This window comes from Hippopotamus amphibius, chromosome 1, assembly GCF_030028045.1.
Source record: "Hippopotamus amphibius kiboko isolate mHipAmp2 chromosome 1, mHipAmp2.hap2, whole genome shotgun sequence".
Taxonomy (NCBI): Eukaryota; Metazoa; Chordata; class Mammalia; order Artiodactyla; family Hippopotamidae; genus Hippopotamus; species Hippopotamus amphibius.
Genome location: NC_080186.1, coordinates 145056539 through 145083308, shown reverse-complemented (window position 1 = coordinate 145083308; position 26770 = coordinate 145056539). Strand labels below are relative to the sequence as shown.

The window sequence follows — 26770 nt, the reverse complement described above, 5'->3', positions numbered from 1 at the left end:
AAACTGAGAAACACATGAAAACTTAATAATGACACTACTGGGTGTCCTAATGAGATACCTCTACAGGGTGGGAAAGAAAACATCTTTTGTGCACAAGCTACCCTGAGGACACTATATAACACATTTAAGTTATCTTTAAGAAGATTTTACAATTCCATTAGCCTTCAAGAATACAGATGAGAGATTACATTAGAGCTGGCATAAGTCCAGCAAAAAATGGCTTTAGGTCAAATTAAAAAGGAAACTGAACATGCTAGAGTCTATTATAAAACTAAGTTGTCAGTTTGCTGACCAGATGTGGTTTATATGCAGTCTTAGGTTTCCTGTTACAGAAATTCTTTAAATTAATGAGCAAAATTATATAAAAGCTGAACGTTACTTATACTGTATTAAAAAAGCACTGAAAAATCAAAGATAACACTCTAAAGTTGTTTAGAACCACTATGAATATTTAACTGCAATCCTTGTCTTTTTTCTTGCTGTACCACATACATTTTCTATATCACTGTGTAGTCACTGGAACCCTCAGATTTTTGTTTTTTGTTTTTTTTAAAGTTTTATTTATTTATTTATTGGCCACACTGTGCAGCACGTGGGATCTTAGCTCCCTGACTGGGATCGGACCCACGCCCCCTGGGGTGGAAGCGTGGAGTCTTAACCACTGGACCACCAGGAAAATCCCAGTCCTCACTTCTAATGGCTACATAATATTCCATCAGGAGATTATGTGATAATGTATTTAACTTTCACTTAAGACTTCAGCAGTGGTCAAGAACATGGGTTCTAGGAGTCAGAAAGATCTGACTCCAATTACTTACTCTGTGATGTTTGGCAAAATTATTTTATGGATTGGCCAAAAAGTTCATTTGGGTTTTTTCATAAAATCTTACAGAAAAACCCAAATGAACTTTACGGCCAACCCAACACTTCTCTTAATGTTTCCTCAAATGTAAAATGGGAATAAAGAAGAACACTACTATCTCAAAAGGTAACATATCAAATGGTACACAATGGTACAGTGTCTGACATAAAGGAAGTGCTCAATAAAAGTTAGCCATTATTATTAGAGATAACATCACCTATTAGAACTTAAGAATATCAATATTAAGTAATATTTTTATAAGAAAGAACTAACTTTGAAAAGAGTAGCTTACAATTAAGATATAAGATGGAAAAATGTCTGGTTATTAAAAAAAGAATTTCTCATGCTTATATGAATTTAAGAATTCAAAGACATTCAGAGGAATAAATATTGTGAAAATGTGACATATTATAGTAGTACTCATTTGATATGTAAAGCTCCAATTATTACTGAACAATTGTTACAACAGATGCCTGTGAATGTGGTAATTCAAATCTTTCATTTAAAATTGAGTTTTAGAAATACTGGAAAAATAATAATTTGGTAACTATTACTAGTTGTATGTGCCCCATTTTTGCTGTACGGTTTTTTAGTCATCAAAAAGTTGTTTTAAATAAGGAAGGTTTGGTTATAATTGGCACTCGACTATAAATTTCATTATTACAAATATTTCAATTAATAAATGGTATTAGTTCAAATTTTAAGGAGCCATTATGCATATAAATGACTTGGCAAATCACAGAATAAATCTGGTCTCCAGATTTACCTTCAGAATACTGTTCTATTAAGGTAGAAAAATGAAACCCTATTATTTTATTTCAAATCTTAAAGAAAGCTACGTCCTAAAATATCAACTGGTTTGATAACATAAATACAAGTTATGTCTCTGGCACTAAAATAAGTCCATGGTCTCTATTGCCTCCTTCAAAATTTAAGACTACTAATGAATGGATTTTTATAAAAACCCTGTAATCATTCTATTCACAATAATTTTATGTATAAAGAAATAACTTTTTTTTTTTTTGCTAACAATGGAACCAAAATAAAATCAAGGCAGCCAATGACTTATTTGCAATTTAAGATGCCACAAAATAATGGATTTCAGAATGCTTTTGTTTATCTTACTGGCTGAAGAATGCATGGCTTAGGCAGTTAAAAGTGTCAAAATGCAGCTGTGGGAATGAACAACAGCAATTAGGATTATAATTCATCCAAGCATTTCATGACCAAGAATACACTTGAAATCATTTGCATTGTTTAATTTGTTGGAGAAAAAGATGAAAAGAGTTAATCTCTAGTCCATGTACATGAAATATTTTTTACTAGAGCCTTCATAAATGCTGTAGCTTTCAGAACACTACTTTCCTTGTTCAAGCTACAAAAGCCCATGGGTCAAATGAGAAAGGTCCTGTTTCCCTAACCCTTCACAAGATTTTTAACTGAAAGCCTGTGTGTTTGAATGCTGTGTGTTTAAGAGGAAGAAGTGGCAGAGAGCCAATAGCTTAAGAATCTTATTTCCTTGGTTGAAAAGCAGTAAGACAATCTGCCATTAGAACACACTCACAATATAAAATATAAAACAGTAACAATACAGAAAAATACAAAAACAATAGTAATAAAAAGTAACAAAGTTAGAACACTTCCATAAAGAGTGTTCAGGCTCTATTTTAAAACCATTTTCCAACTAAACAATTGCTTTCCAGAAACTGCAATGCTCAAGATGAGATCTGATGGCATAAAGAATTCCAAAACAAAGTATTTTTAAGCTGCACTTAATTCAGAAACAAATGTAAACTGAAACAAAACAACACTGTATAGTTTGGCCTTATTCCAGGTCGTTTAAAAATAACTATTTCTAAAAAGGTAGAAATGGCATTTTGATCCTTCCTTTCCCATGTTTTCTACTGCCCTCAATCCACACCCTACCCATAATTCCAGTGACCTTTTAAGAAAGGAAAATAATTCTTCCTCTCTCCCCCCAAAAAGAAAAGTTAAAAAAAAAATTATGTCCAGATGTGAAAGGAAAAAACAGCTAACTTGATTCCTAAAACTTCTTATGATTGACACAAATGTTTTAAGAATGAACAATTCAGACACTAGAGGGGGCTATCTCATCAGTTTTTTAAAACAAAATTCAGAGGAAGGTTGAGGATCTGTTCTGCAAACAAAATTAAAGGAAATAACCAGGGAATGACCAGAGTGAAGAATATAAAAAGCTGCTCACGTTTTGAAGATTTTTACCTTAAAGTAATATTGAACCACTGCTTTTTATAAGGATAAAATCCACAATTAAAATCAAACCATAGTGTTTTTACACACTTCCACATTTGCTCCTTACAACACCCTGGCAATAGGTAGGTAGGACAGGACTAAGAGTCCTCAAAGAGAGTACTTAACTCTGAACAACCCAGCACTACTCACTCATTGGATTTTTGATGCCAACTACTAAAAGTTACCATCCTCAAGTCTTGTATACATGCTTCTATGGCTATATGAACACAGCCAACATTCAATTAAGTCAAGGGTCGATTATCCAATTTGCAAATGATTAGTGTTCATTTGGGCCCTCCTCTTTATTCCCCATTTTCCGCTTATTTCACTGGTCACTACTGTTAAAGTATCAAGTTATTTTACTTGGTAATAGTTTAGAGTCAAAATTGGTTGAAAGTAAAAGCTAAAATGTAACTTTTACTTACAGATGGTCAATGACTCTTCTAATCTGCATTAAGAATAATCAGTAAAATGACTGACAAAAAATTTGAACAGTCTTATGGTATTTTTTCCTGCCAAAAGCTCAAGAACATGCTTTGCTAAAACAAAACAACAGACCAAGAGAAAAGGTAAAGTATAGGTATAATCCAGTCCTAACTGCTAACGAAGGAATATGAAAATCAAAACTGATTTAGTAAGAAGTCTTTTTCCTAGCCTGCCTTTTAAATTTTACTTCTTTTTAAACAAAATGTAATCAAATTGGTCTGCATTTTTAACATGGTTTCTTCTTTTTGTTTTAAAGTTATTATAAAGACTATTCATTCCGAGCTCAGGAAAAAATATTTATTTAGCAGTATTTTCTTAAATTAGATGGTTAACCTTGTGTTTTTTCGTATGAATATCCAAAGTTACAAACACAAGAGAGTCAGAAAAACAGAGGAAGCAAGAGATAGAGACAAATATAGCATTCAAAGTAATAGTTATTAAATAATGGTATTTTTTTTTTCTTCAAACAGTGTTTTCTTTTCCCTGTATTTTCCAAAATTTCCCCTCTGAACTTTATATTGTAACCAAGGGAAAAGTATTAAAATGCCATTAAGAATACAAACCAAGTACTATATCATCATTAGCAATATTTTAACTATTTACAGATAAGCATCATGGTAGACCAAATGAGTATTATTTGTACTTCCAACATCTTGTTATCAGGCTAATAAGTGCAGCAAACTAGTAACTAAAATACATGTATACATACTAAAATATCTATATCAAATGCTATGTGTGTAAAACCACAGGGATAACTTAGGTACCTAATACTGAAATTAACAATTAAAAAATGAAAAACAAAAAACAAAACTGTATTAGGGAACAATGATTCCCAAAATTAAAATCTATATTTAAAAGTGACCTCTTAATCTTAATGCCACAGATTTCAGAAGATACCTTTACAATACAGGTAAAACTATTATGCTCCTTCTAAAATATCAATCTTTAAAAAACTTTAAAAAAACAATAAAACAAGGACTTCCCTGGTGGCACAGTGGCTAAGAATCCCCCTGCCAATGCAGGGGACAGGGGTTCGCGCCCTGGTCCAGGAAGACCCACAAGCTGCAGAGCAACTAAGCTGGTGCACCACAACTACTGAGCCTGCACTCTAGAGCCCATGAGCCACAATTACTGAGACCAAGTGCCATAACTACTGAAGCCCGTGCGCCTAGATCCCATGCTCCACCACAAAAGAAGCCACTGCACTACAATGAAGAGTAGCCCCTGCTCTCTGCAACTAGAGAAAGGCTGTGTACAGCAACGAAGACCCAACACAGGTAAGAAAGACTGAAAGACAAAGAAGAAAGAGAGAAAGAAAGAAGCTTTAAAAATCAAAAACCAAAAACAATAAAACACCCTTAAAATGAACACTGAAAAAGACAGTTTTCTCAGGTAACAAGTTACTTATACCGGGAAAATCTGTTCCTTTTTAAAAATGTTTCTAACCCAAACAGCAGGGAAACAGTTTTAAGAATACTTGCTCTAAAAGCTAGATAATGGACCACGTGACATTTATTTTTCATCAGGGGATAATGATCTTCACCATATTACCCTCATTTGCAAGCTGAACATTGATAGGTTCAATACTCATACTTTAAAACCAAGTTACATACTATTACAGTCCTATGAATGGTATCAAATTTATGGTCAATAACCAAGAAGACTGGTACTCCAAAATTCAACAAATACATAACTTTCACTGTTAGCAGAAAATCTGAGTCTATAGAAATGGAGAGTGGGGAGGTGGAAAAACTGATTCATCTACTCAGCCAGGTATTTGTTACCAATCCAAAAAAAAAAAAAAGCCTTTTCTTGATCTGAAAATGAAACACAAAGCAATGAATAATGTCTTAACACAAGCAATGAAATAGTTCAGTAGAAGAATTAATGTTGCTAAAGCAGATATTATCATATTTGATTATATAGTATCTTAGTTATAGAGCGCCAGTGCTAAAAAACAAAAAGGAAAAAACTACAATACTCCATCCGTATCATAAGAAGAAAACCAATGAAATAAATATTGATAAGTAAAGAAGAAACAAATAACAAACCTGATGCCTGCCACTTTCTCTCTAGTGCTGCCACACTGCCATTACTAGCAAAAAACCCCCTACCAAAAAATAATTTAAAAATTTAAGTGAGAGGAGAAGAAAAAGTACTTAATAGCACCTCCTTAGCAGAGAAGTTTAAATAAACTTACACTCAGGATCACATGACTAGTAAATAGCAATAGATGTCCAAATTTTGTTAGATTTTCTAATTCTAATTAAATGTAGCCCATTTTCTATTATGACATAATGCTCTAAAATCAGAGAATTGGTAATATCATCTGAGCTAAAAGTCTACTAGTTAAAATATAAGATGATATCACAAATTGTGCTACTAAAAAAACTAAATGCTGAATTAATGTTTAAAAAGATATATTCTCGGTCATGGAAATTACATTTTCTTTGGTTTTAGTAAAATTAAATACAAACTATCCAGTTGAAAAGGAGGAAACCAATGTACCCCTCTCTTATACATATTCTTAAAAGCAAGGTAAAGAAAATATCAGTTTAAATAGGAAGGAACTGAAACTGAAGACATCTAAAATCTGAGGCTCTCAACCATTCTTCTGCAGTAACAAGATTTCAGAAAAGAATAACCTGCTTACTTAAAAAATATATATACCCTATTTATATCCAAGTATAAGTAAGTATGTAGTACGCTCATGTACACATTATTTATGTACCTTCTGTTTTCTTCATTTTTAAAGAGGGAACTTTAAAATGCTAAATGGTACAATATTTAACTTGCTACTTTTTAAAATAATCAACAAGAATATGCACTGAAATACTATACCTCTTCCTTTAGTTATCACAGTCCAAAAAAAAAAAAAAAATTAAACCCAAATAAATATTTAAGAGCAATTTACTGCTAGGTTTTATTGAGGGAGGAAGGGGGTCCCACAGTCCTTTTTAAAGCTTCTAACTTTTAAAATAATTCTGGATACTTAAAGATCAAGTTAAAGATCATGCTATAACTAGACACCTCATACATTTTAAAAACATGGCACAGAGAAACTAAGTCCGAACTCAAGTAGCCTGCCTATATGATATTAAAACCATAGAAAATGCATTAATGTTCAGAAACACCATTTAGTTGTTCCCTTCCCACATATTATTAGACAACAGAAAAGTACCCCTAACTGATACAACTATTTTTGAAATTCTAATTGTTTTATTAAGTTGTAAGAAAATTAAGGACTATATAGTCTTTTCTTAATCAAAAGCTATTCTCACATCAATTCTACTACCAAATTCTTGATCCATTCTGAGTTGCTGCCCTTCAATTTCAATAATAGTTCAGATCAGTATTATCATGGGGTGGAGAACTGAAATACAGAATTTTAGTCACCTGTGATGTTTTCCTGTTACTGAACACTGTTGAAAGATATGGTTCAATATTCTTGTAATCTTAACTCAAAAATTTACACTGCATTTGTACTACTTGCAGAAAAAGTGGAAAGAGAAATCCTATAAAACTATTTTCTATAAAAGTGTCTCATGGGGGGGGGGCAGGGTGAACACAGAGCAAATTAAACACAACCTACTCTGCAGGCAGAAGAAACTATAAGAATAAACCACTAACATTCTTGAAAGATAAGCTGAAGACCTTTGTAATCTTTAATATTGTGAAAATAAAAATGTTTATGTCGACTCCTGACAATCTCCCAGATTCAATCAAGAATTAAACTATCCTGTGCATATTATACTTCCTCAACACAGGGAAACCAATATTTAGATTCACCAAATTTTATTTCGTAGGTAAGAAACTTTTGCACGGCAGAACACCTTAAATAAATTTCTTTTATTGATTCTGTATAGATTTGACTGTCATCAATTCAAGGTACCACCAAACCCAATGTGTTCCTCTTTAAATATGTGTAAAAACCTGATGTGTTCCTCTTTAAATATGTGTAAAACTTCTATTTTCTGCCTGTGAATCATCATTTTCTCAGGCCCTGCCACATTCAATACCAGTATGAGAGGTTGGCTTTCTTTGAGTCGTTTTTCACAAAAAAAGTTAAGGTGTTACCACAGCCTCAGAGCTGGAGCACAACAAAGCTGAGCTGTAAGGTGGACGCCAGTGACTGGCTTAGCTAAGTGACTAGTTCCCACACTGCAGGTCAGATTTGAATCATAACAAAATTATACATTATTTCCTGTTAACAGATCTTCTAGATCTGTTTTAAAAAGTCAAAACTCTGAACAGAAAGATCTATCAAGACTCTACTATAATTTAGAAAGGAGAACGGTTACACAGTAGGAAATGTAATGCAAAAGAATTTAATCTAAGAACTTTTTTTTTAATCTAAGAACTTTTATCAGTAGCTGACACAACCATTTATAACATAATTTCTCTTCTAATCTCTAAAAACACCCATTACAGATTATCAGTATTCCAAATGATATCTTTATCTAAAGATTTCAAACTTAAAAACCAGCATTCTAAACCCACATAATTTCACAATGTGCATTAAAAAAAATACTTGGTCCCTTGTTTATGTAACAGTTTACTAAAAAACATTCCAAGAAAATTTCCAATATTGATTCAGTATCAGTTTGCATAAGCCAAAACTAACCAGACCCACACCCATAATTTCTAAGATTCCTAACCGATTTGTTCATTTAAGTATAAAGTAGTCCTAACATGTAACTAGCATTAATAATAAATTTTACGTTTTTCAAAAAAAACGGAAAAATATTTTATGGTTTCTGTAGAATTCAAGATCAGGAAAGGGTACATAAAATGAATAATCATCAAAGAAGTCAACACTCCAAATTTAGTTTCAAATGGCAAGCTTTGTACCAGACTAGAATGTATACATAAATTGATTAACTGCAAAGATAACTTACAGAAGCGGTAACTAAAATACCTCATTTTATATGAAAGATCATTAAATATTTATAGTCCAACATGAAGTCTTCTGGGAAACACTAGAAACCGCATAAATTATTTCAATTTTCCAAAAATATAGGAATTGATCCAAAACAAAAAAATACTTAAATTGCGATGGTAGTTGGATTTCTGCCCCTCAGTCTGTCATTTAATTCTTTTTTCCAAAAGGTACCGACCCCTTGATCACTATTAAGTGTGACTTAAACTGGCAACTTTTCAAGGAAATAGTTTAGTAATTTATGTAACAGATGTGCAAAGGAAAACTACATGGATGAGATAAGCCAAGAAAAACATCCTGATGTCCACAACTAAATTATGACCTGTGGGAGGAAGAAACTATAAAACGATTTCCCTTTCCTTACAACTACAGTGGTTAGCAATACCAAATTAAATAATCCATTTGATAGCAGCCCTTATTCAGACATTAAAATGGGCCTTGACTCCAGGAACTGTTCCAAAACACAAGGCCACACTAGAAGAAAACATTGCACATCTACGTATTTTCATAATCTGCTTCATCTTTTATGGTTATGTTGTAGAAAAGCAAAGTAATATGCATATTAATTAATAATTTACTAGAAATGAATAGGGCCCATATCTTGTCTCTGATCCCTGGACAAATCAACCACTCATGTGTCTCAGTTTCCTCATCTGAAAGGTAGTTCCTATGTATTACAGAGATTAAATGAAATGACATGCAAAAGCATTTAGCACACATGGTTATTTTTCTGTCAATATTTATCATTTTTAGTTTGAAGATCTTCCTTATATGGCTCCTTAGAGTACATTGGCATTAATACTTATTACTTACCCATCTCATTCATTGTTGTGGAACTTTACAGTCATGGTAACTGGCAGCCTATCTGACCCATGGTGTGCACACTGAAATGAAGACTTCAAGGATACAACTATACAAGGCAGGATGGCTATTATTTAAAAATGGCCAAAGATCTGGAAATGAGTTTCACTAAGAGAGAGCACAAGTATCAATACAAGACCTATCACAGAACTGCTATTTTATGCTTAATAGAGTTTGTATTTTGAAATTCACTCTCTTTAATCTTGGTACACCACCAACCATGAGCTAGGGTTTCATTTTACATTAAGCAGCAATTTCTCCTGTAGTGGTAATCTGACCTCATTTGATAATGTCTCTAACATGTTTGGATTCACTAAACTAACTCATTCACATCAGCCACTAGAGTCACACATCCCAAAGCAAATTATGCGAAAAAAACAAAGACTTTTAAGCTATTATAAGAATAAACTTATTTAGCATAAAGTTTATATCTACAATTTGGGGATAATGAAAGTTGCAGAATTCTGAGCTTTCAAAATGCCAAAAATAACGTCCATGAGGTGTCTAGCTGAACAAAGGATGTTAGAAAAGCCACGACATCCAGTTTCTCTATCCTGTTTCCTCTATAACAGCACAAATCATACTACTAAATGTCTGGATGTTCACAGGTCTTGATGGTTTATATGGAAGCCATTCTAACATCTCTCTAGCAAAGTGCTGCTAACATGACCTGGGTGGCGGATGATAGGCTTAGAAAAAAGCTGTTCCAATACAGGCTAGTCCCACAATACTAAGGAGTTATTTTCCAGAGAGGTACTCTGGCAGCAATAAGATTTGGGGAGGCTGGCAAAAGGGAAGACTTTTTTGTGTGGTTCAGAGAAGCAGAATGAAAAGCTGCTCTCAAAATGTTGCAGCAACGGTGATTGGAACAATATAGCAATAGAACAGGCAGAGGCAGCCACTACTAGGAAATTCTTTCTTTCACGGCCATAGGAAAAAAGCTCTCACAACTCAAAACTATATGAACACTAACCACTACCAACTATATAAAAAACACATGTGCATGTGGACAAAGCCTAAAGGAAAAAAGCCCATAAAAAGTACTGGGGTGGAGAAACATTTGTTTAAAATTTCATTGATACAATGAAAAAACATGACCTTTTTTTTTAAAGAAAAGAAAAATAGTACTTGTAAATAAAACTTCTTTTCACTTGCTAGGGAAGTGTCCATTGGCTGCGCTGAGTTAACTCTGCCAAGGATCAGCTTCCACTCCCCTGGCTCAGCAGCCTGTGTGTTATATCAGCGCTCTGTCTGCACAGATAAAAGCTCTGAAGACAGCTATGGATGGAGGGCCAGAAGGCAAAGGTATCAGGTTGCTCTCTGCCCCTTGGCTCCTGCAGAACACTGCTGCCTCAACAGGAGACTATTCCCGAGGAATGAATGCCAGCCTCAACCTAAAACCCTTTTCTTATTTCCAGCTGACTTTTTCTTTTTAATCATGTATCTCTGTAACTGTTAAGATTTTCAGTTTTTATTTTCTTCTGAAACAGTACTCTAGTGTTTTGTGAAAAATACTCTGGGAGACATTAATAGGTGTTATGTGAGAAATGTGTTCTATGGTAAGGTTTAGGAAATGTTATGTAAAACAAAGGCAACTTTATTTCTGCAACACTTCTTGGAGACTTTACTATTCTCATGTGCATTATAAGTCTTCAAGAGGGACCACATTAAACATTTCTAAAACTTTGTGGACAACACACCTTTTCCCTGGAGCATTTTGTAAGTGTCCCAAGAAACCTACTTTGCTGTATTTTTTAAAAATGGCCCTTTTCCCCAAACTTCCAAAAATATTGTCAGTTGATACCAAAACTTTTATCTTACCTTTTTTTTAGTATCTGTTATTTCTTATTTTTAACCTAATGAATAGTTTTTCCTTTAACTTTTTATGGTTTTAAACTCGTATCTCTTGACCAGCTTTCAGCCTTTTACCTTGCTTTCCTTCTTATTTTTATCATACTTTAAAAAAATCCTTGATTGAACTTTACTGTTGATCTTATATATGTGTGTGTATGCATATATGTGTGTGTGTGTGTGTGTGTGTGTATATATATATTTTTTAAATCTGGCCACACTGTGTGGCTTGCAGAATCTTAGTGCCCGCACCAGGGATTAACCCCAGGAGGCCCCAGCAGTGAAAGCACTGAGTCCTAACCACTGGACTGCCAGGGAATTCCCTCAATATTATTTTAAGTCTCTTCTGTTTTACTCTTTTTGTATCCTTTTTGCATTGGGTTTTAAAAAATTTTTAAACTTTATTCCAATCCCTTCAAAGTTCTCACTTTATTTCAGCTTCAAGTTTTAATTTCTTAATCCTCATTTAATAACTATATGTTCAACATCTTTTTTTATTTCCTGTATATTTTACTTATTTAACGATATTTTATAATGCACAGCTGAACAAAAAGAAACATGGCAAAGAGCTCAGGAAAAGAGATGAATGGCCTCTCCCCATGGCCCCTTGCTCTCACACTAGCAGCTGCTTTTCTAGGCTCCCTCATGCAGAGCTAACATTTCTCACAAGGATCAATTAAATACATAGATGAGATACCCCAAAAGAAAGTCCCAAGAGTGGAAAAAAATGATTACTCTTAAAAATAAGAGCTGCTTTTTAACAATAAAATGTTAGTTTCTATGTATATGAGAGGTAGCAACATGAAGGTAGCTTCACAATTTTTCATCCTGATATATGATCTCATGGCACATCATAAAGCTGGGCAGGCTGGGTGCAGTTGTTGGGATTTTGGAGTCATCTTTGGGAGTCTTTTCCCTCAGTGCCCACTTCCCATTAATTTCCAAAACTTGTTCATTCTGCATTAAAAATACAGGCACTCACCTCTAGCCTAGACTTCTACAAAAGCATTTAACAATATCTCCAAGCACAATCAGATTCATTTTCCTATTATTTAGTACTGGTCATGCTAGTTTACCACAAACTCATTACCACTTTCCCCTGAAACATCTTCCTCCTCCTGTACAGTGGAGAGTATCCTCCTGGGTTATGGCTTGAACATCACTACTGATTACCTCTCTCCCCTCTTCTAGCCAACATCCAATCCATTCCCAGGTCTTTCCAACCCTGTTTTCTAACTCTCTCTCAAATATGTCCATCCACTTCAAGTTACACACACTGCCACTACCTTATAAGGGTGACTACCATTTCTCACAGGGATTATTGCCAACAACCTTGCAACTAGCCTGTCAGGTATCCCCTCTATCTTTCAACAGGTTAGACCCAAAGTGAACTCTTGCTGAAATACAAATCCTATCTATCTGAGCCCCCATTTTAAATCCAGCTAAGGCTTCCTTATTACCTTCAAGATGAACTCCACATTCTTTCATATGAGATACCAATTTATTTCTTCAGTCCCATCACGGTTATTCTTTCCAGGACTCTGTACATGCTATTTCCTCTGTTTCTAAATCCTCTGCCCACCCATACCATCCCCCTACCTCATCTTACCTTATCATCAGATTTTAGCTTAAATGCTACTTCTTCAGAGAAATCTTCCTTCAACTCTGGGGATCTGCCTATATGCTCTACATAGCAAAGCACACTATGTGCTTTCTATTACCTTGAAGTAAAACTAAACCCAGCGCAATACACAATGGGCACATTTGTTTACTTGTCTCCCCTTCTGGACTGAAAACACCCAGAGGACACAAATTGTCTTACTCACTTAAAGATCCCCTGTATCTGGAACAGGCTTGATGACAGCAGATATTTATTAAATATTTATTGAGTAATTGAACAAAAGGATTAAAATTCTTAAATAGCTTCTTTCCTCTGACTAGAAAAGTCCTAAATGATCATGTAGGACCTGCATAATCTGGCCTCAATCTGTCTGTCTAGCCTTTTCTCCCACTACTTCTGTTTCATTTACTTTATGGAATAATCATACCATATTACTAGATGAAATTTAAACATGCCCTTTACTTTCTTACCTGAATAACTGTTCACTCCTGGGAGCCCCACCTCTTCTTTCAGTTAAAATCAAGCCTAGTTTTAAACAAAGATGCAAAAACAAAGCCTTCCTGACTCTTTCCAACCCATAATCTCCCTTTCCTATGAAGAAGTAAACATTACATTTGTAACTCTTACAAATTATTCTGCCCATACAATGGCTATGTATGAATTTATCTTAATTCCCTTAACACAATGTAAGTTTTTAAAAAGCAAACAGAGTTGATTATTTGAGGACTCTTAGTTTATTTGCTCACTTAAATGTATTTTTAATACCAAAATCAATATCCACAGCACTTTCGTGGTCATTTGTGAACAGTGCAGCAAAAAATTTGAGTCATCTGTCATACATTCCCAGATGAGGTCAAAAAGGTGATGCTCTGTCTTCTTGTTTCAGTTTTCATACTGTAAACAAATGTCCTTTCTCTGGTCTATTCAGTGTTGTTTTTTCACATCTTTATGATTTTTCTTGATTTTGTTGTTTAACATGGCCCCCAAGCTGAGTGCTACGTGCTGTCTAGTGTTTCTAAGAGTAAGAAGGTTATGATGTGCCTTACACAGAAAATACCTATGTTAGATAAGACATGAAGCATAGTGTGGTTGGCCCTGAGTTCAATGTTAATGAATCAACAATATACGTATTAAAGAAGGTGTCTTTAAACAGAAACACACATAAAAGGTTACCCACTAACTGGTTGATGAAAATGTGACCAGAGGCCTACAGGAACCTAACTCTGTATTTCCCCTAGGAATAAAAGGTTCAGTGTTTGCAGGTTCAGTGTAAGCAAAATAATTGTGTATTTTTTGAGTGTTGTGAAGAAATCGGGCTAAAGTAGAGAATGATGAATGGGACTATTTTAATTAGGGTGGTCAGAGGAGGCCTAAGGATATGGTATCTACGTTAAGACTTAAAGAATTAAGACCACAGAGAGTGAAGGAGAAGTGTTCCAGAGAGAGGACGTGTTACAGAGTGAGCAAAGACCCAGAGTGGGGAAAGAGCTGGTGAGAAAGAGAACAGTATGGCAAGAGCATGTGGAAGAAGAGTGGTAGGCTTAGGGATTTGCAGGCCATTGCATAGCAAGTATTTTGCTTACTTGTTCTTTTTATCCGTCCCCACCAAAACTTGCTTACAACTGTACTTCAAGTACCTGAAAGAGTTCCAGATGCTCAGTAAATATTCATTAAATGAATAAGCCAGATTATTCCGTGGCTTCCTTCAATCCTTAGCACAACACCTCATTCTCTTTGTTGTATGGGTATCTGACATGAGAAGCACACCAATAATTTGAGTTTTCTTTATCAGAGATTATCTAAGCACTGAGAATATAACTCATTCATTAAAAGATGATCACATCACCATTTATTCTAAAAAACTCGTATCTGAAAAATGTTATCAGTACAACAGGAATGTTAATTATGTATTGTTTATTATTTTCAAATTATTCCTTATAAATCTAAACATGGCCAAAGGGATATTACCTATGTTAAATTCAAATATCTCCAGCAAATTTCTCAAGTTCTTCTAACTCTTAAAGTTCAAATTACTTGCATTTAATTATTTAAAACTGTGTAATTTTGCTGCTTTTTAACATTTACACATACATAGTTATTTTTTTAAATTGTTTGGAAAATGAGACTCTCAACATATAGCCAGTTTCTTCCAATTTAAGTCAAAAATGATTTCATATTCCAAATGAGTTATCTATTTGGTTTTGGGGTAAAGTATGCATAAGTCTACACTTAAGCTATACATCCTAAGATTACCTACAGAAAATTAATCTTCAATACTTATTTCTACAAATGTCACAAACATAAGTATTTTACATCTGCTTGCTAAATAAAGTGCCAACATCCAGCATCCTAATTAGAATAGCACTGCCATAATCGAGACTTAAATTACTCAGTAATCAGCTGCTAGTATAAACAATTCAAAAGCCAAACAGGAGTTAAAATAAAAAGTATGTGAATTATTGGTAAATGGTTGTAACATGAAATACCATTAGGAAAAGTACATTCTGTGAGAGCATTTTGTTGACATATTCAGATTATCTGCAATATATACACTTGTATAGCAAACGCTTTGATTTTTGTCTTTTCATACTTGATTTATGGAACACAAATTACATTGCTGCAGGTGGGAATAGCAGGAGAGAATAGCAATGTAGCATCCTTCACAAATCTTATTCTCTTAAGGTTTAAAAATACAAAAACAAAATGCTTAATTATCCAAAAGAAAAATACCACCACCACACTTCCAAAGACGTCTTTATCCCATGTGCCAACTCTTTGTACTGTAGGTGTTCCTACATGTAAGAAGTTCTGACAACATCTTAATTATGACAAAAATCTCTTTAACCTACCATATAGTCTCTTTTTAAAATCTGTTCCACTGCTAAAAAGAACCAAAACCAGGGGTCCTTGCAGAAATGGCTGACTCCAGGGCTGAAGCAGAGAAAATACAGGACAAGCTTGAAACATCTTGTGTCAGAAAGTGAGAAAGCACTCCAAAAAATTAAAGGGCATGACAACACGATACAGGCCAGCTTCACAGGGCTCTCACTTGCTAAATCAGTGACAATTTGAGTGCTGAAATAAGTGGTGGACAGTAATGAATTACAATCCACTGAATAAAATGAAAATCCATGAAGGAGGGATGGAGAAAAGAAGAGAAAAAAAAGAGAGAGCTCTTGCTTAGAGTAAACTGATAACTATGAAGAGAAGGGGAGGGATGAGCATCGCTTTTTGTAACCACTATAGTAAAGACTGGCTCAAGCAAGCATCTGTAGATGCTAAACCTAGAGGGGAGTCTACTGAGGAGGCAGTCTCAGAGTATCTCCCCACAGACTGCTTATTAGCTGCAATTAGATAAACAGTAACCATATGGTAAAGGAACCAGACCACACCTTGACTGAGTGACCGAAATTAACAGCACTAACAAGGAACAAAGAGAAACTGTTTTCCCCTTGAAAAGGACACAGCAACACAATGTAATTTTTCAGCTCATAATATATAACCTGAGGAAGTATCGGCTAAACTTAAATTGAGAAACATTTTATAAAATAACTGGTCTATAACCTTCAAAAGTGCCAATGTCATTTTGGTTAGGAAAGAAAGGTTAAGGAACTCTTCATTCAAGGAGAGTAAAGAATCATGACAATTAAATACATGATAGAATCCTGCACTGGAGTGGGATAACTGGCAATATTGGAACATGGACTATAGGGAGATAAAATTGTTTCAATGTTAAATCTTCTGAATCTGATAACTATATCATAGCCATATAGGTAAATAATCCTTGTTCTTAAAAAATACACACAAGTTTTGAGGCAAAGGGGTCATGTAACCTACTTTCAAATGGATCAGATGAGTGAGTGTGAGGGAGTGTGTGTGTGTGTGTAGACAGATAAAGACAGAGAGTGGAAGAGGAGGAAAATGACAAGCAATTAATGGCAAAATCTTAAAAATTGGGGAATATGGATAAAGGGTATACAGGTATTCTCTTTACTATTCTTAAAACTTTAATTTCAAAATAAAAAGTTATTTAAAAATCTGCCTCATTGCACAACACTGTGAATGTGCTAAATACTACTGGATTCAACACTTTAAAATGGTTAATTTCATGCTATGTGAATCTTACCTCAATAAAAAAAAAATCTTTTTTTTTCTAAAACTACTCCTCTAAGTAACACATATAACTTGGAACAAAGTCAGACTTCATGAAAGGACTGGTTGGTTTATTTCTTCTTCATTTCAAGCTGTCATTTTCTTGATTCTATAATCTGAAGAACATTTATTTCAGGGCTGAATAAGGCAGTAACTAGCTTTCTCAAGTGCAATCATTCCTCCATTAAAGCACTGAAGAGTTTTTGATAGAGTGAACATTATACATTATTGCTTTTAGACACAGAATGCATCAATTTTAATGTAAAGGAAATTTATCACAGTTAAAACATAAAATTTTTTATAATTAATGTCATTTTATTTCATAATTAAATTATAGTAAAAAGGAACAATTAGTAATATAACATATGCAAATCTTATTCTTTTGGTACACCAACTACCACACCCCCTCCTCCAAACTATGTTAGTATGTCAAGCAATCTTAAGTACTTATATGAGTAATAACTCCTAAAGGGTAAACATTTCACGCAATTAATAAATAGGCCAATCACACCCTCAATGACTCTTTCAGGATTATTCTTGTTACAAAGTTTTCATGAAAAACAGTAATCTATTACCATTTTTAATGACAAAAGTTAATAAAAGCTAGCAAAATGTTATACTTAGGTACAACAGTAATATTCTATTTATGACTCTAAATAACTAGGACACCCATTCCCAGTGCTAGAAAAACTTTTAGTTAAATATTTAGCATAAAATTTTTATTTGAAAATTGTTCTGGAAATACCAGTCATTACAAATTCAACTATATATCTTATGACACACATTATCAATTCACCCACAAGTTCCTCCAATGCAATTTCTAATAAATTTTGAAAGCATAAACTTCTGAGGTCCATATTTTTTTAAAGTATGGGAATATTATTCCTATTCAACAACCAGAAACAGTCCTACTCTACTTAAACCAGCTTCAGACTTGCATTGTTTTGTGTGTTTAATTGTGAAACAATCTTTCCTATTGCTGACAGTTGCTTAAGGTCACTTGCACAGGTTATTTGGTAAATCAATCCTCCCCCCTCCCCCCCCAAAATAAAGGACAGTGTGATGTTTTTCTTATCAAGAGATGTCATATGTTAAGCTGGTTTCAGAAGCAAATCAAATATCCCAGGGTATTAAAAAAAGGAATATAGCGTAAGAATTATTAGCATTATAGATCCCAATTCTAGTTTTTACAGGTATGATAAATAGTAGCTACTAAAATAACTTTAATAGTAAAAAATTTTACTGTTAAAGGGGTTTAAAGTTTATTAAAATTTTTTGCCAACTTTTAAATTCCTACTCTTTAGAACTAATCTAAGGACTGACAGTTTTTGTTCACCTGTATCTTTTAATTTTAGGTTATAGCTTTTTAAAGCTATTTCATAATGACTAAACAAAACCAAACCGAAGAACAAAGGATGTATTGAGAACACAATGCTAAACCTTTTCACAATATATGAACTCATTTAATTCTCTTAACAGTCTTGGAAGGTAGACCTTATCCCCATTTCATACAGAAATGGACAAAGTCTCTTGACTTATGATGTCCTCCCTCAAATTACTCCTCCCATCCCTCATTTAAAAATAAAATTGATGGGACCTCCCTGGTGGCACAATGGTTAAGAATCTGCCTGCCAATGCAGGGGACATGGATTTGATCCTGACACATGCCATGGAGCAACTAAGCCCGTGTGCCACAATTACTGAGACTGCACTCTAGAGCCCAAGAGCCACAACTATTGAGCTACTGAATCCCCATGCTCCTAGAGTCTGTGCCCCACAACGAGAAGCCATCGCAATGAGAAGCCCGTGCACCGCAACTAAGAGTAGCCTGAAGACCCAATGCAGCCAATAAATAAATAACATAACATAAAACTGAAACCCGAAGAAGTTTGCTCAGCTTGGACATACTCATAACAAATTATTTTTTAAACTATGTGGCACCCTATTTAAAATATCCTATTAAGGTAATTGTATTAACTGTATTATGAGACTCCTACATATAACTATAAACCAAACATATCAAACTAAGGATATTATTTTTAACCATTACGGTTTAACTGCAAATAAAAAGTTTTAATCATACAATCTTAAGTCACTTTTAAAAATTACAAGTGATGAATATGCACTGTTCTTTAATGATTTGCTAATACTGCATGAGAACAAATAGCAAGAAAAACAAGAAATTGAATTTTAAATGTATGTCTTCTTTCTACTACAAAAATAAAGGCTAAGAGAATTCCCTGGCAGGCTAGTGGTTAGGACTCCGTGCTTTCACTTAGAGGGTCCGGTTCAAGCCCTGGTAGGGGTACTAAGGAAATAAAATCCTGCAAGCCGCTCGGCATAGGCTATATCTGGACGAGAATTTTTTGAATGAAAAATTTTTAAATGCATACACACACATTTACCACCTATGGTGAGTCTGCGTAGAAACTATAAAAAATTACATTAGAATTACATATAATTTACTCTCCTAAGAATTTCTAAACTAAACAAAACTCATATGTCAAAAGAAGACCCCCCAAGATAACTGGCTAACTACACTTTCCTTAAGTACAAAACACGCCTGGCTACTGTTGCACATTAACAAAATCACTCATATTTAATACTTCATTAGCTAAATCTATCCACAGTCATGAAGAGCTATCAATTGGTTCCAATGTGGGAATGCATTATGTTATTTTACCTGTATTTAGTTTTCTGGCTAAAGGGTTCTGGTAAGCCAGAAGAATTTCTTGCCAATTTGGGAGAGTATACTGAAAAACTGTAAAGCACACTGCAATGTGCTTTCCTTGTACATATTGTTCACCTATTATCAGATATTAGGAATTGAATATCACATTTTAGAGGGTTATTTTTCTTGATTTTGTTCAGTTTCTTTAAGGATAGATTATCAATTTCAATTTGCCTTCATAAAATAAATCTTTTCATATTTTAGAAGAAATATTTTACAATAGCAGAATCTTTAAAATCTTGAGAAAACACAAAACAAGCTGAATAAAAATTAGCAGATGGAAACTGCAATATGTCCTTCCAAAGACTTTATTTCTCAAAATGTCTTTTGAAAGAGTTTTTTCTGTAAAGGCATTTGTGATTTGGTAAACACAAGGCACATATAACAGATATTTTTATGAGTTCTACACGTTGCTTAAGATGTCTATTCAGTCGAGGATGGAAGATGCCTTAGAGGACTGGGGTGGGGAGGGTGGGGGGACTCGGGGGGGGGGAGTCAAGGAAGGGAGGGAATATGGGGATATGTGTATAAAAACAGATGATTGAACCTGGTGTACCCCCCCCCAAAAAAAAAAAAAAAAAAAAAAGAATCAAATACAGACCAAATATGAGAGAAAAAAAAAACAAAACAAAAAACAGATGATTGAACTTGGTGTACCCCCAAAAAAATAATTAAAAAAAAGGTTCAAAAAAAAAAATGTCTATTCAGGTGAATGCACACTAAAAATAATAATTTATGGATTAAGACAGTTCTTACATACTTGTAAATAATCTAGTCTGACATTTTCTTTATTCCTTCAAACACTATATTCCTTTGACTTTTTTCCTAACATATTATAAATTGTTATAATTTTGTTCACTACACAATAATAATAGTGTTGCAAGAGTTTATTTTATTTCAAGTGCTATGCTAAGTGTTTCACATAAATTTAATCCTCACAAGAACCCTGTAAAATAAATACCATCCTATTTTATATATGGGAAAGTTTGGAGATACAGTCCCAATCTCCAAGATCACTGTTTCTTAGAGTTGGACCTAGGATTTCAATCCAGTTCTGATCTCTGAACCACAAACTTCTTTCCAGACTCATTAAACATCACATGGAGGTGTCTAAGTGCGTGTATAGCTAGCAAATTAATATAAAAATATACAGATGGATGAACACACATAATTAGACTAAACAATGAAAGCTCTTATGAAGTGACACCTTAAAAAAAAAAAAAACCGTTAAATATTGTCCCAGAATGTTAACTAATGTCACTGTGACTAAAAAGAGCTAAATCTTTATACATAAGACCCATTACAAGTACTAAAAATGTACTTTGAATCTATGAAGTAGTCTTGTTGCCCCCAAAATGGAACTTGAATTTATCAAGTGAGTAGATACAATTATCAAATTGCAAGATATACAGAGAAACACTTAAACAACCCTATGTGATCCAACTAGCAAAATCCAAACTGAGGGGCGTACAAAAAACTCAGCTTCTTCAACAAGTAAACTGTAAGAGGGAAAAAAAAGAAGACAGAGATTGAGCCTACACATTAAAAGAACCAAGAGATATACCCACCAACTCAAAAACATTAAAGAGGAACTGAAGCAAATGAGAAATGAATGCTGACTGGACAGTTGCTATTAAGTAATGATCTTTTTAAAAAGGTGTGATAATAGTATTATGGTTATGAGAAAAAGAGACAGACTCTTTACCTTTTGGAGATTGATATAGATGAAATGATACAGTGTCTGGGATTTGTGTCAAAATAATATGGAGTGGGGGTGGTAGGTAGAGGCATAGATAAAGCAAGACTAGCCAGACTGCTGAAGCTAGGTCTGTGTACGCAGAGGTTCAGTATAATAGTCCCTCCGGTTTTGGATATACTTGAAATTTTCCATAATAAAAGCCAAACACTAAATTCCAATGAGACAGATCTAAATAGGAAAGATAAAACAATAAAATTTCTTCAAGATTATAAAAAGTTATTTAAGCTGCCTATACTCTTCCTTTTTTTCTTAAAGGAAATAGTAAACAAACATTGGAAATAAGGAAATAATACAAGAGCATAGAAAAAGGTTCAACTGTGGAGCCATACTGTAAAATCTAGGAGTACTAGTAAGTGGTACTTAAAATAAAAAAGGCCAAACACTTTTAGTGGACGTATCAGTAAACACATGAAAAACTACTCGAAAACACTAAGGGCACAGGAAAACATAAGAGGCAGCTAAGAGCTTTTTAAAAGCACCATGGCAATAGTACTAAATAGACTAAACTACAGAAAATCACTCCTAAGAAATGCTGGCAAAAGATAAACTCATCTTTCTTTGGAATTAAATTCTTAATATCTACTTGTGTCCAGTTACTAGAAGAGAAGAAGGAAGGATAATGAACTTACTGTCTCAGCAATAACAATTGGTTTCAAGAAAAGTTGACATGGGGAGACTAGAAAGCTGAAAATCACCTTTGTTTTCAAGTTCTAAGAAGCAAACTGAACAGAGATTTACTGGTAAGATAGGGAAATAAGGGGGAACACATCTGAGTACTGAAATGGAAAATCAATTTTAAGTTGAAGTTGCAGCATATTTGCAGTGGCAAATTTCTTGGAGGCAGGTATTGTAATCTGTATTCAGAAAATACAGTACTATTCCAATAAATAATAAATGTATTATCTGTTGAAATAACTGAATGAAATATTTTCTATAAAAGCAAAGGGTTCTCCCTCTGGGGTCAGCTGGACTAGAACAGTAGTTTTCGCAGTTTTATTACACTATGTGAACATTAAGAAACTAAAAACAGGCAAATAATACCCACAAAAATCAACTTACGGGGAAAAAATGCAAGCTATGTTTAAGAGAATACCTTAAGATGGACTATCTATAGCAGTTGCCTCAGGACCTCGGCCAGCGCTGTTTGAATCACTATCATAAAAAGAAAAGGGGCCGCTGAGGAAATAGATTTACCATTAATATTGCTTCCTGCATGAAAAAGGAGGATTGGCTGGGCTTGAACAGTAAGCAGCACTTTGATTTACCACTACCAAGTTCCCTTCACTGCATTTCCAAAATCTGAAGAAAAAAGACAATAGAACTGCAGCAATTTTCAATTTATATCATAAACAGGATAACAAAATATAAAAGTGTTCAATTTTATTACTGCCTCAAATAAAGGGAGGCAGGTCAAAGTATGACAATGGTCAAGCTTTTCCCAGTTGGTGGGAGTGGTGCCACTTATCCTTTCCTGCCACAGCTCCCTTTAATCAACTTGGGTACAAGTGGGAGGAAACAGGCACTCCAAGCTCTGGCTGGGCTATGGTTTTATCTGCTTTTCCTCAGTTCCACAATGTTCTGCAAAACAGAGCCATTTAATACCACCAGCAGGTGCAACAACTGTGGAAAATATCTCCCCAACCCTCCATAAGTCTTCAAAATCTCAAAAGCCAATATTTGAAACATATCATTACACTTAAGATCTGCCACCATACTGGATCTAACAGTAGCTCCAGAAGACATTCTGAAAGAGCACTTTTCTTTCTGAAGTAAATGTCAATGGGTAGGGATATACGCTAAATAAAAGTCCTAATCTTCCAGAGTCATGAGTTGCACTTATTTACTGCGTAAAGCATTTAAACATAACATTTATTGATTGCTATATTTTTTTTTTAAATGCCTTTTTCAGCTGAAACTGTCTCTGGAGAATAATGACTTTCTAAACTTTATCTGCTCTTATGAAATACTTGCTCCATTCCCCACCACCCATCCAAAGAAACTGATGTTTCCAAAATGCCAGCGAAGTTGGAGAAAGTCTTACCCTAGCTCAATCTCATTATTTTAAAGATAAGGAATCCAAGGTCTGGAGAGTCATTTGATTCTGCCTCAAATCATTCACATGGTTAATTTAAAAGGCAGTAGCAGAATCTGAACCCAGGTCTCCCAAACCTCTAGCTGGTGCTCTATCATATAAAGCCTCATTTCTATTCAACAAAGCTCTCAGAGCAGTCCTTAATCACTTCATTGTCTCCTCATTTGCAAGTTTCCTCATCACCTTATCCCCTTGACAATCAGAACAGCCCATTCTATGGATCTGCCTCACCTTTATTATGGCAATTTAAGGTCAACAATCTAAACATACATAGTGCTACAGGTACTGGTTCTGTAAAATACTTTCATTTGGGGGAAGAATTTCTTCTCTCCTGCTAGTGAAAGATGAAAATTAAATTTTGAGTATTCATCAGTAAAATAACCTCATGTTCTAATCCTAATATCATGTGTCAGACACCCACTGAAAGCTTTAAAAAGTCCTTGTTGGCAACCTTCTTACATGTTCTTGAATAATGTGGTTCAAGTCTCCATTCTAAATTGGATAGTAAAAAGGAAGAGAGAAGTTATTTTTCAACAGCCACTCTTCCATTAGATTGACTTGACAACTATTTATGTGACAAATTTAACCTGAAGCACTTGAAAACTAGCAACAAAGGCGATAAAAACAATATAAAATGAATAACAAAAGCAGAAATATTGCCTTGACTTGTCTCCTGAAAAATGTACAGTCTCTTCAAATTTTTGAGTACCACAAATTTAGTCCCCTAAGTGAAGGTATTTTTTAGTGGTTTTTCTTCTGCTGTCCTCTGGCAAAGAAATAGTTTTATAGAGACTTTTGGATTTTTAGAGATTATTTAAGCTGGTATCCTAGTCTTTACACCATATATAAAAAAACAACCAATGAACTTGGATCTGGAAAAAACAAAAAGCCATCATTTTATTTTATCTTTGGAAAGCAAAGCGTCTATAAATAGCAAAAGAAACCCAAAATAAAGGACTGAAGACTTAAGGGTCAAATAAATAGTTGATAAAGCAAAATCACCAAACCACTTTTCAAACATGGAGCTTCTCTCTTAATGAAGCTTCATCTTACTCTTGATGCAGAACATCTGCTATAGTTATCAAAAGCATACTGATATAAACCTATTGTATTAAGGGCTTCATATGCTATCTAAGCCCTTGACCCTTAATTCTCACAACACTCTAAGTATCTATCATTATTTTCATACTGCACCTGAGAGAACTGAGGTACTTCAAGGTTAAGTAATTTCCTAAGGTTCCAGAGCCTGGATTCAGCTCTGCAGGTTCAAAAACTTGTGCTCCTTAGGCACTCTACTGCCTTCTTGGTAGCACAGAAAACTTGAAAACATGGTCAAACTCTCAATTCTATCTAATGTATTATCCAAAGCACTGTGAATTTTTTTCTTATTGAAGTATAGTTGATTTATAATATCAGCTTCAGGTGTACAACATTGATTCGGTATTTTTATAGACTATACTCCGGTTTAAAGTTATTATAAAATATCGGCTATATTCCCTGTGCTGCACATTACGTCCTCGGATCTGGTTTATTTTATACCTAGTAGTTTGTCTCTTAATGAATTATTTTTTCTGGGGTCAAGAAAGCCTCAGGAATTTGCCATCTACACTTCCTGATTTTAGGTTGGGTGAGTGGCATAAAAGAACTGTTTTTGTTACCACACTTATTGCATCATCACTAAAACCTAAAAGGAAGGGGAAAATTCTTAAACTTTATTTCCTGCTGGCCTAGAAGGCCTTACTTAACCACTGTTATATCTGATACACTCAATTTAAGTGTTAAGGTTTCCCTAGTATAGTAAGATACTAAAGTTATCACTTAAATCTTAAAGAAAATCAACTATATATTAGTCATTTTCCCTGTCAGTGAAGTTAAAACTAGATCAATAGGGTTGTTTCCTTCTTTAGGGGAAATTTCTTGTTATTTCAATGATTTGTTAATTAAACCAAATAGAACAAGTGGCCCTCCCAAAATGAAGTGTAGTGGAAAAGGAAACAGAAGAAAGGAATCACAATACGTTACGTGGTGATCTACTCTCACTAGTGTTGGAAAAGCAAGGGATGAGCCTCCTCTTGAGTTAAGTTCAGTCTGACCACAATGGCCACTTGTTACACCGACCACCCACTCCAACACTCGAGGTTCATTAGGAATTAAAAGAAACCCAGCAAAGTAAAGGACACAACCCGACCAGGCCTAAGGTCTCTGCACCACACTCTCAGGTGCACAGAGAGCCAGTGAAGTGAGTCCTCCACCCCCAAGCTTTCGCTGCTGCCCAGGAGGCAAAGCCCAAAGCCTGGGGCCAAGATAGCTCTCCGGCCAGGGCAGTGACCCAGCTCCAGACAACCCCGTCCCCTCCCCTGACCAAAGTGTCCGTCCCTAGAAAGGTGGGCGTACGGGCAGGGTGAGGAAGACCTGGATAGGAGAGAACGGGGCTAAGAGGACGTTTCGAAAGAGGAAGGGTCCCTGCGCCGACGGGCGGATCGGGACGCGGCCCGGGGCCGGCGAGAGAGCCGGCCGCCGCCATGATGGGGCCGGCCGAGCCGGGGGGCGTGACGTGGGCGGACCCGCGCGCAGAGCCAGCTCCCCTTCCCCCCCCGCCCCTCCCCCGCGTGGGCCTCGGCCACAACTGCCCCCCGATACTCACGCTTTGTCCACCAGCTCCCGCACCTTCCACATGTTCAACATCGTGCCCCGAGCGGGCCGGGCCGCCACCTCCCTCTCCTGTTCCCCACGGACCCCGGAACACTTCCGCGCCGGGGCAGGTCCAGGCCAGGGTCGCCGCCGCCGCCCGCCGCCTCAAGCTCCCCCAGTCAGCTCCTTCTCTGGCCACAGCCGCGGCGCCGCCAGTGACACGTCGGGACGCGGGGGCAGAGGCGCTGCGTGGAGCGGAAGCGCCTGACTTTCCGCCCGCTGCGCGTGGGGCACGCCGGGACCTGTAGTTCTCTCTGCGCGCCAAACAGGTTAAGCTGAGAGAGTTGCTAAGGTAAGATTATTAGGGTTCCTCTTAAACTCTCCGGGTTCTCCGCCCTTCTCCCCAGCTCCTCCGCCCTTCTCCCCAGCTCCCTGACCCACAGAACCAGAAACTCTTAGGGGTGGGGTCGGCAGTCTGTGCTTTAGCAAATCCTCCGTGCTCACGTTTCAGAAC

General features: G+C 35.5%; 1 protein-coding gene across 3 annotated transcripts in view; it reads right to left on the bottom strand.

Moving 5' to 3' along the window:
- The window catches only part of CLINT1 (clathrin interactor 1), a 55079-nt gene extending 28576 nt beyond the window's left edge, over positions 1-26503 (bottom strand). For 2 of the 3 annotated variants that reach the window (XM_057730054.1, XM_057730061.1), the window contains exon 1: positions 26270-26502. In XM_057730054.1, the coding sequence (XP_057586037.1) occupies positions 26270-26310 (41 nt within the window). In that variant the 5' untranslated portion in view covers positions 26311-26502. Of the gene's footprint in view, positions 1-26269 lie in introns of all 3 variants that reach the window. The other variant, XM_057730067.1, reaches the window with a different exon arrangement.
- Positions 26504-26770: the final 267 nt, after the last annotated feature.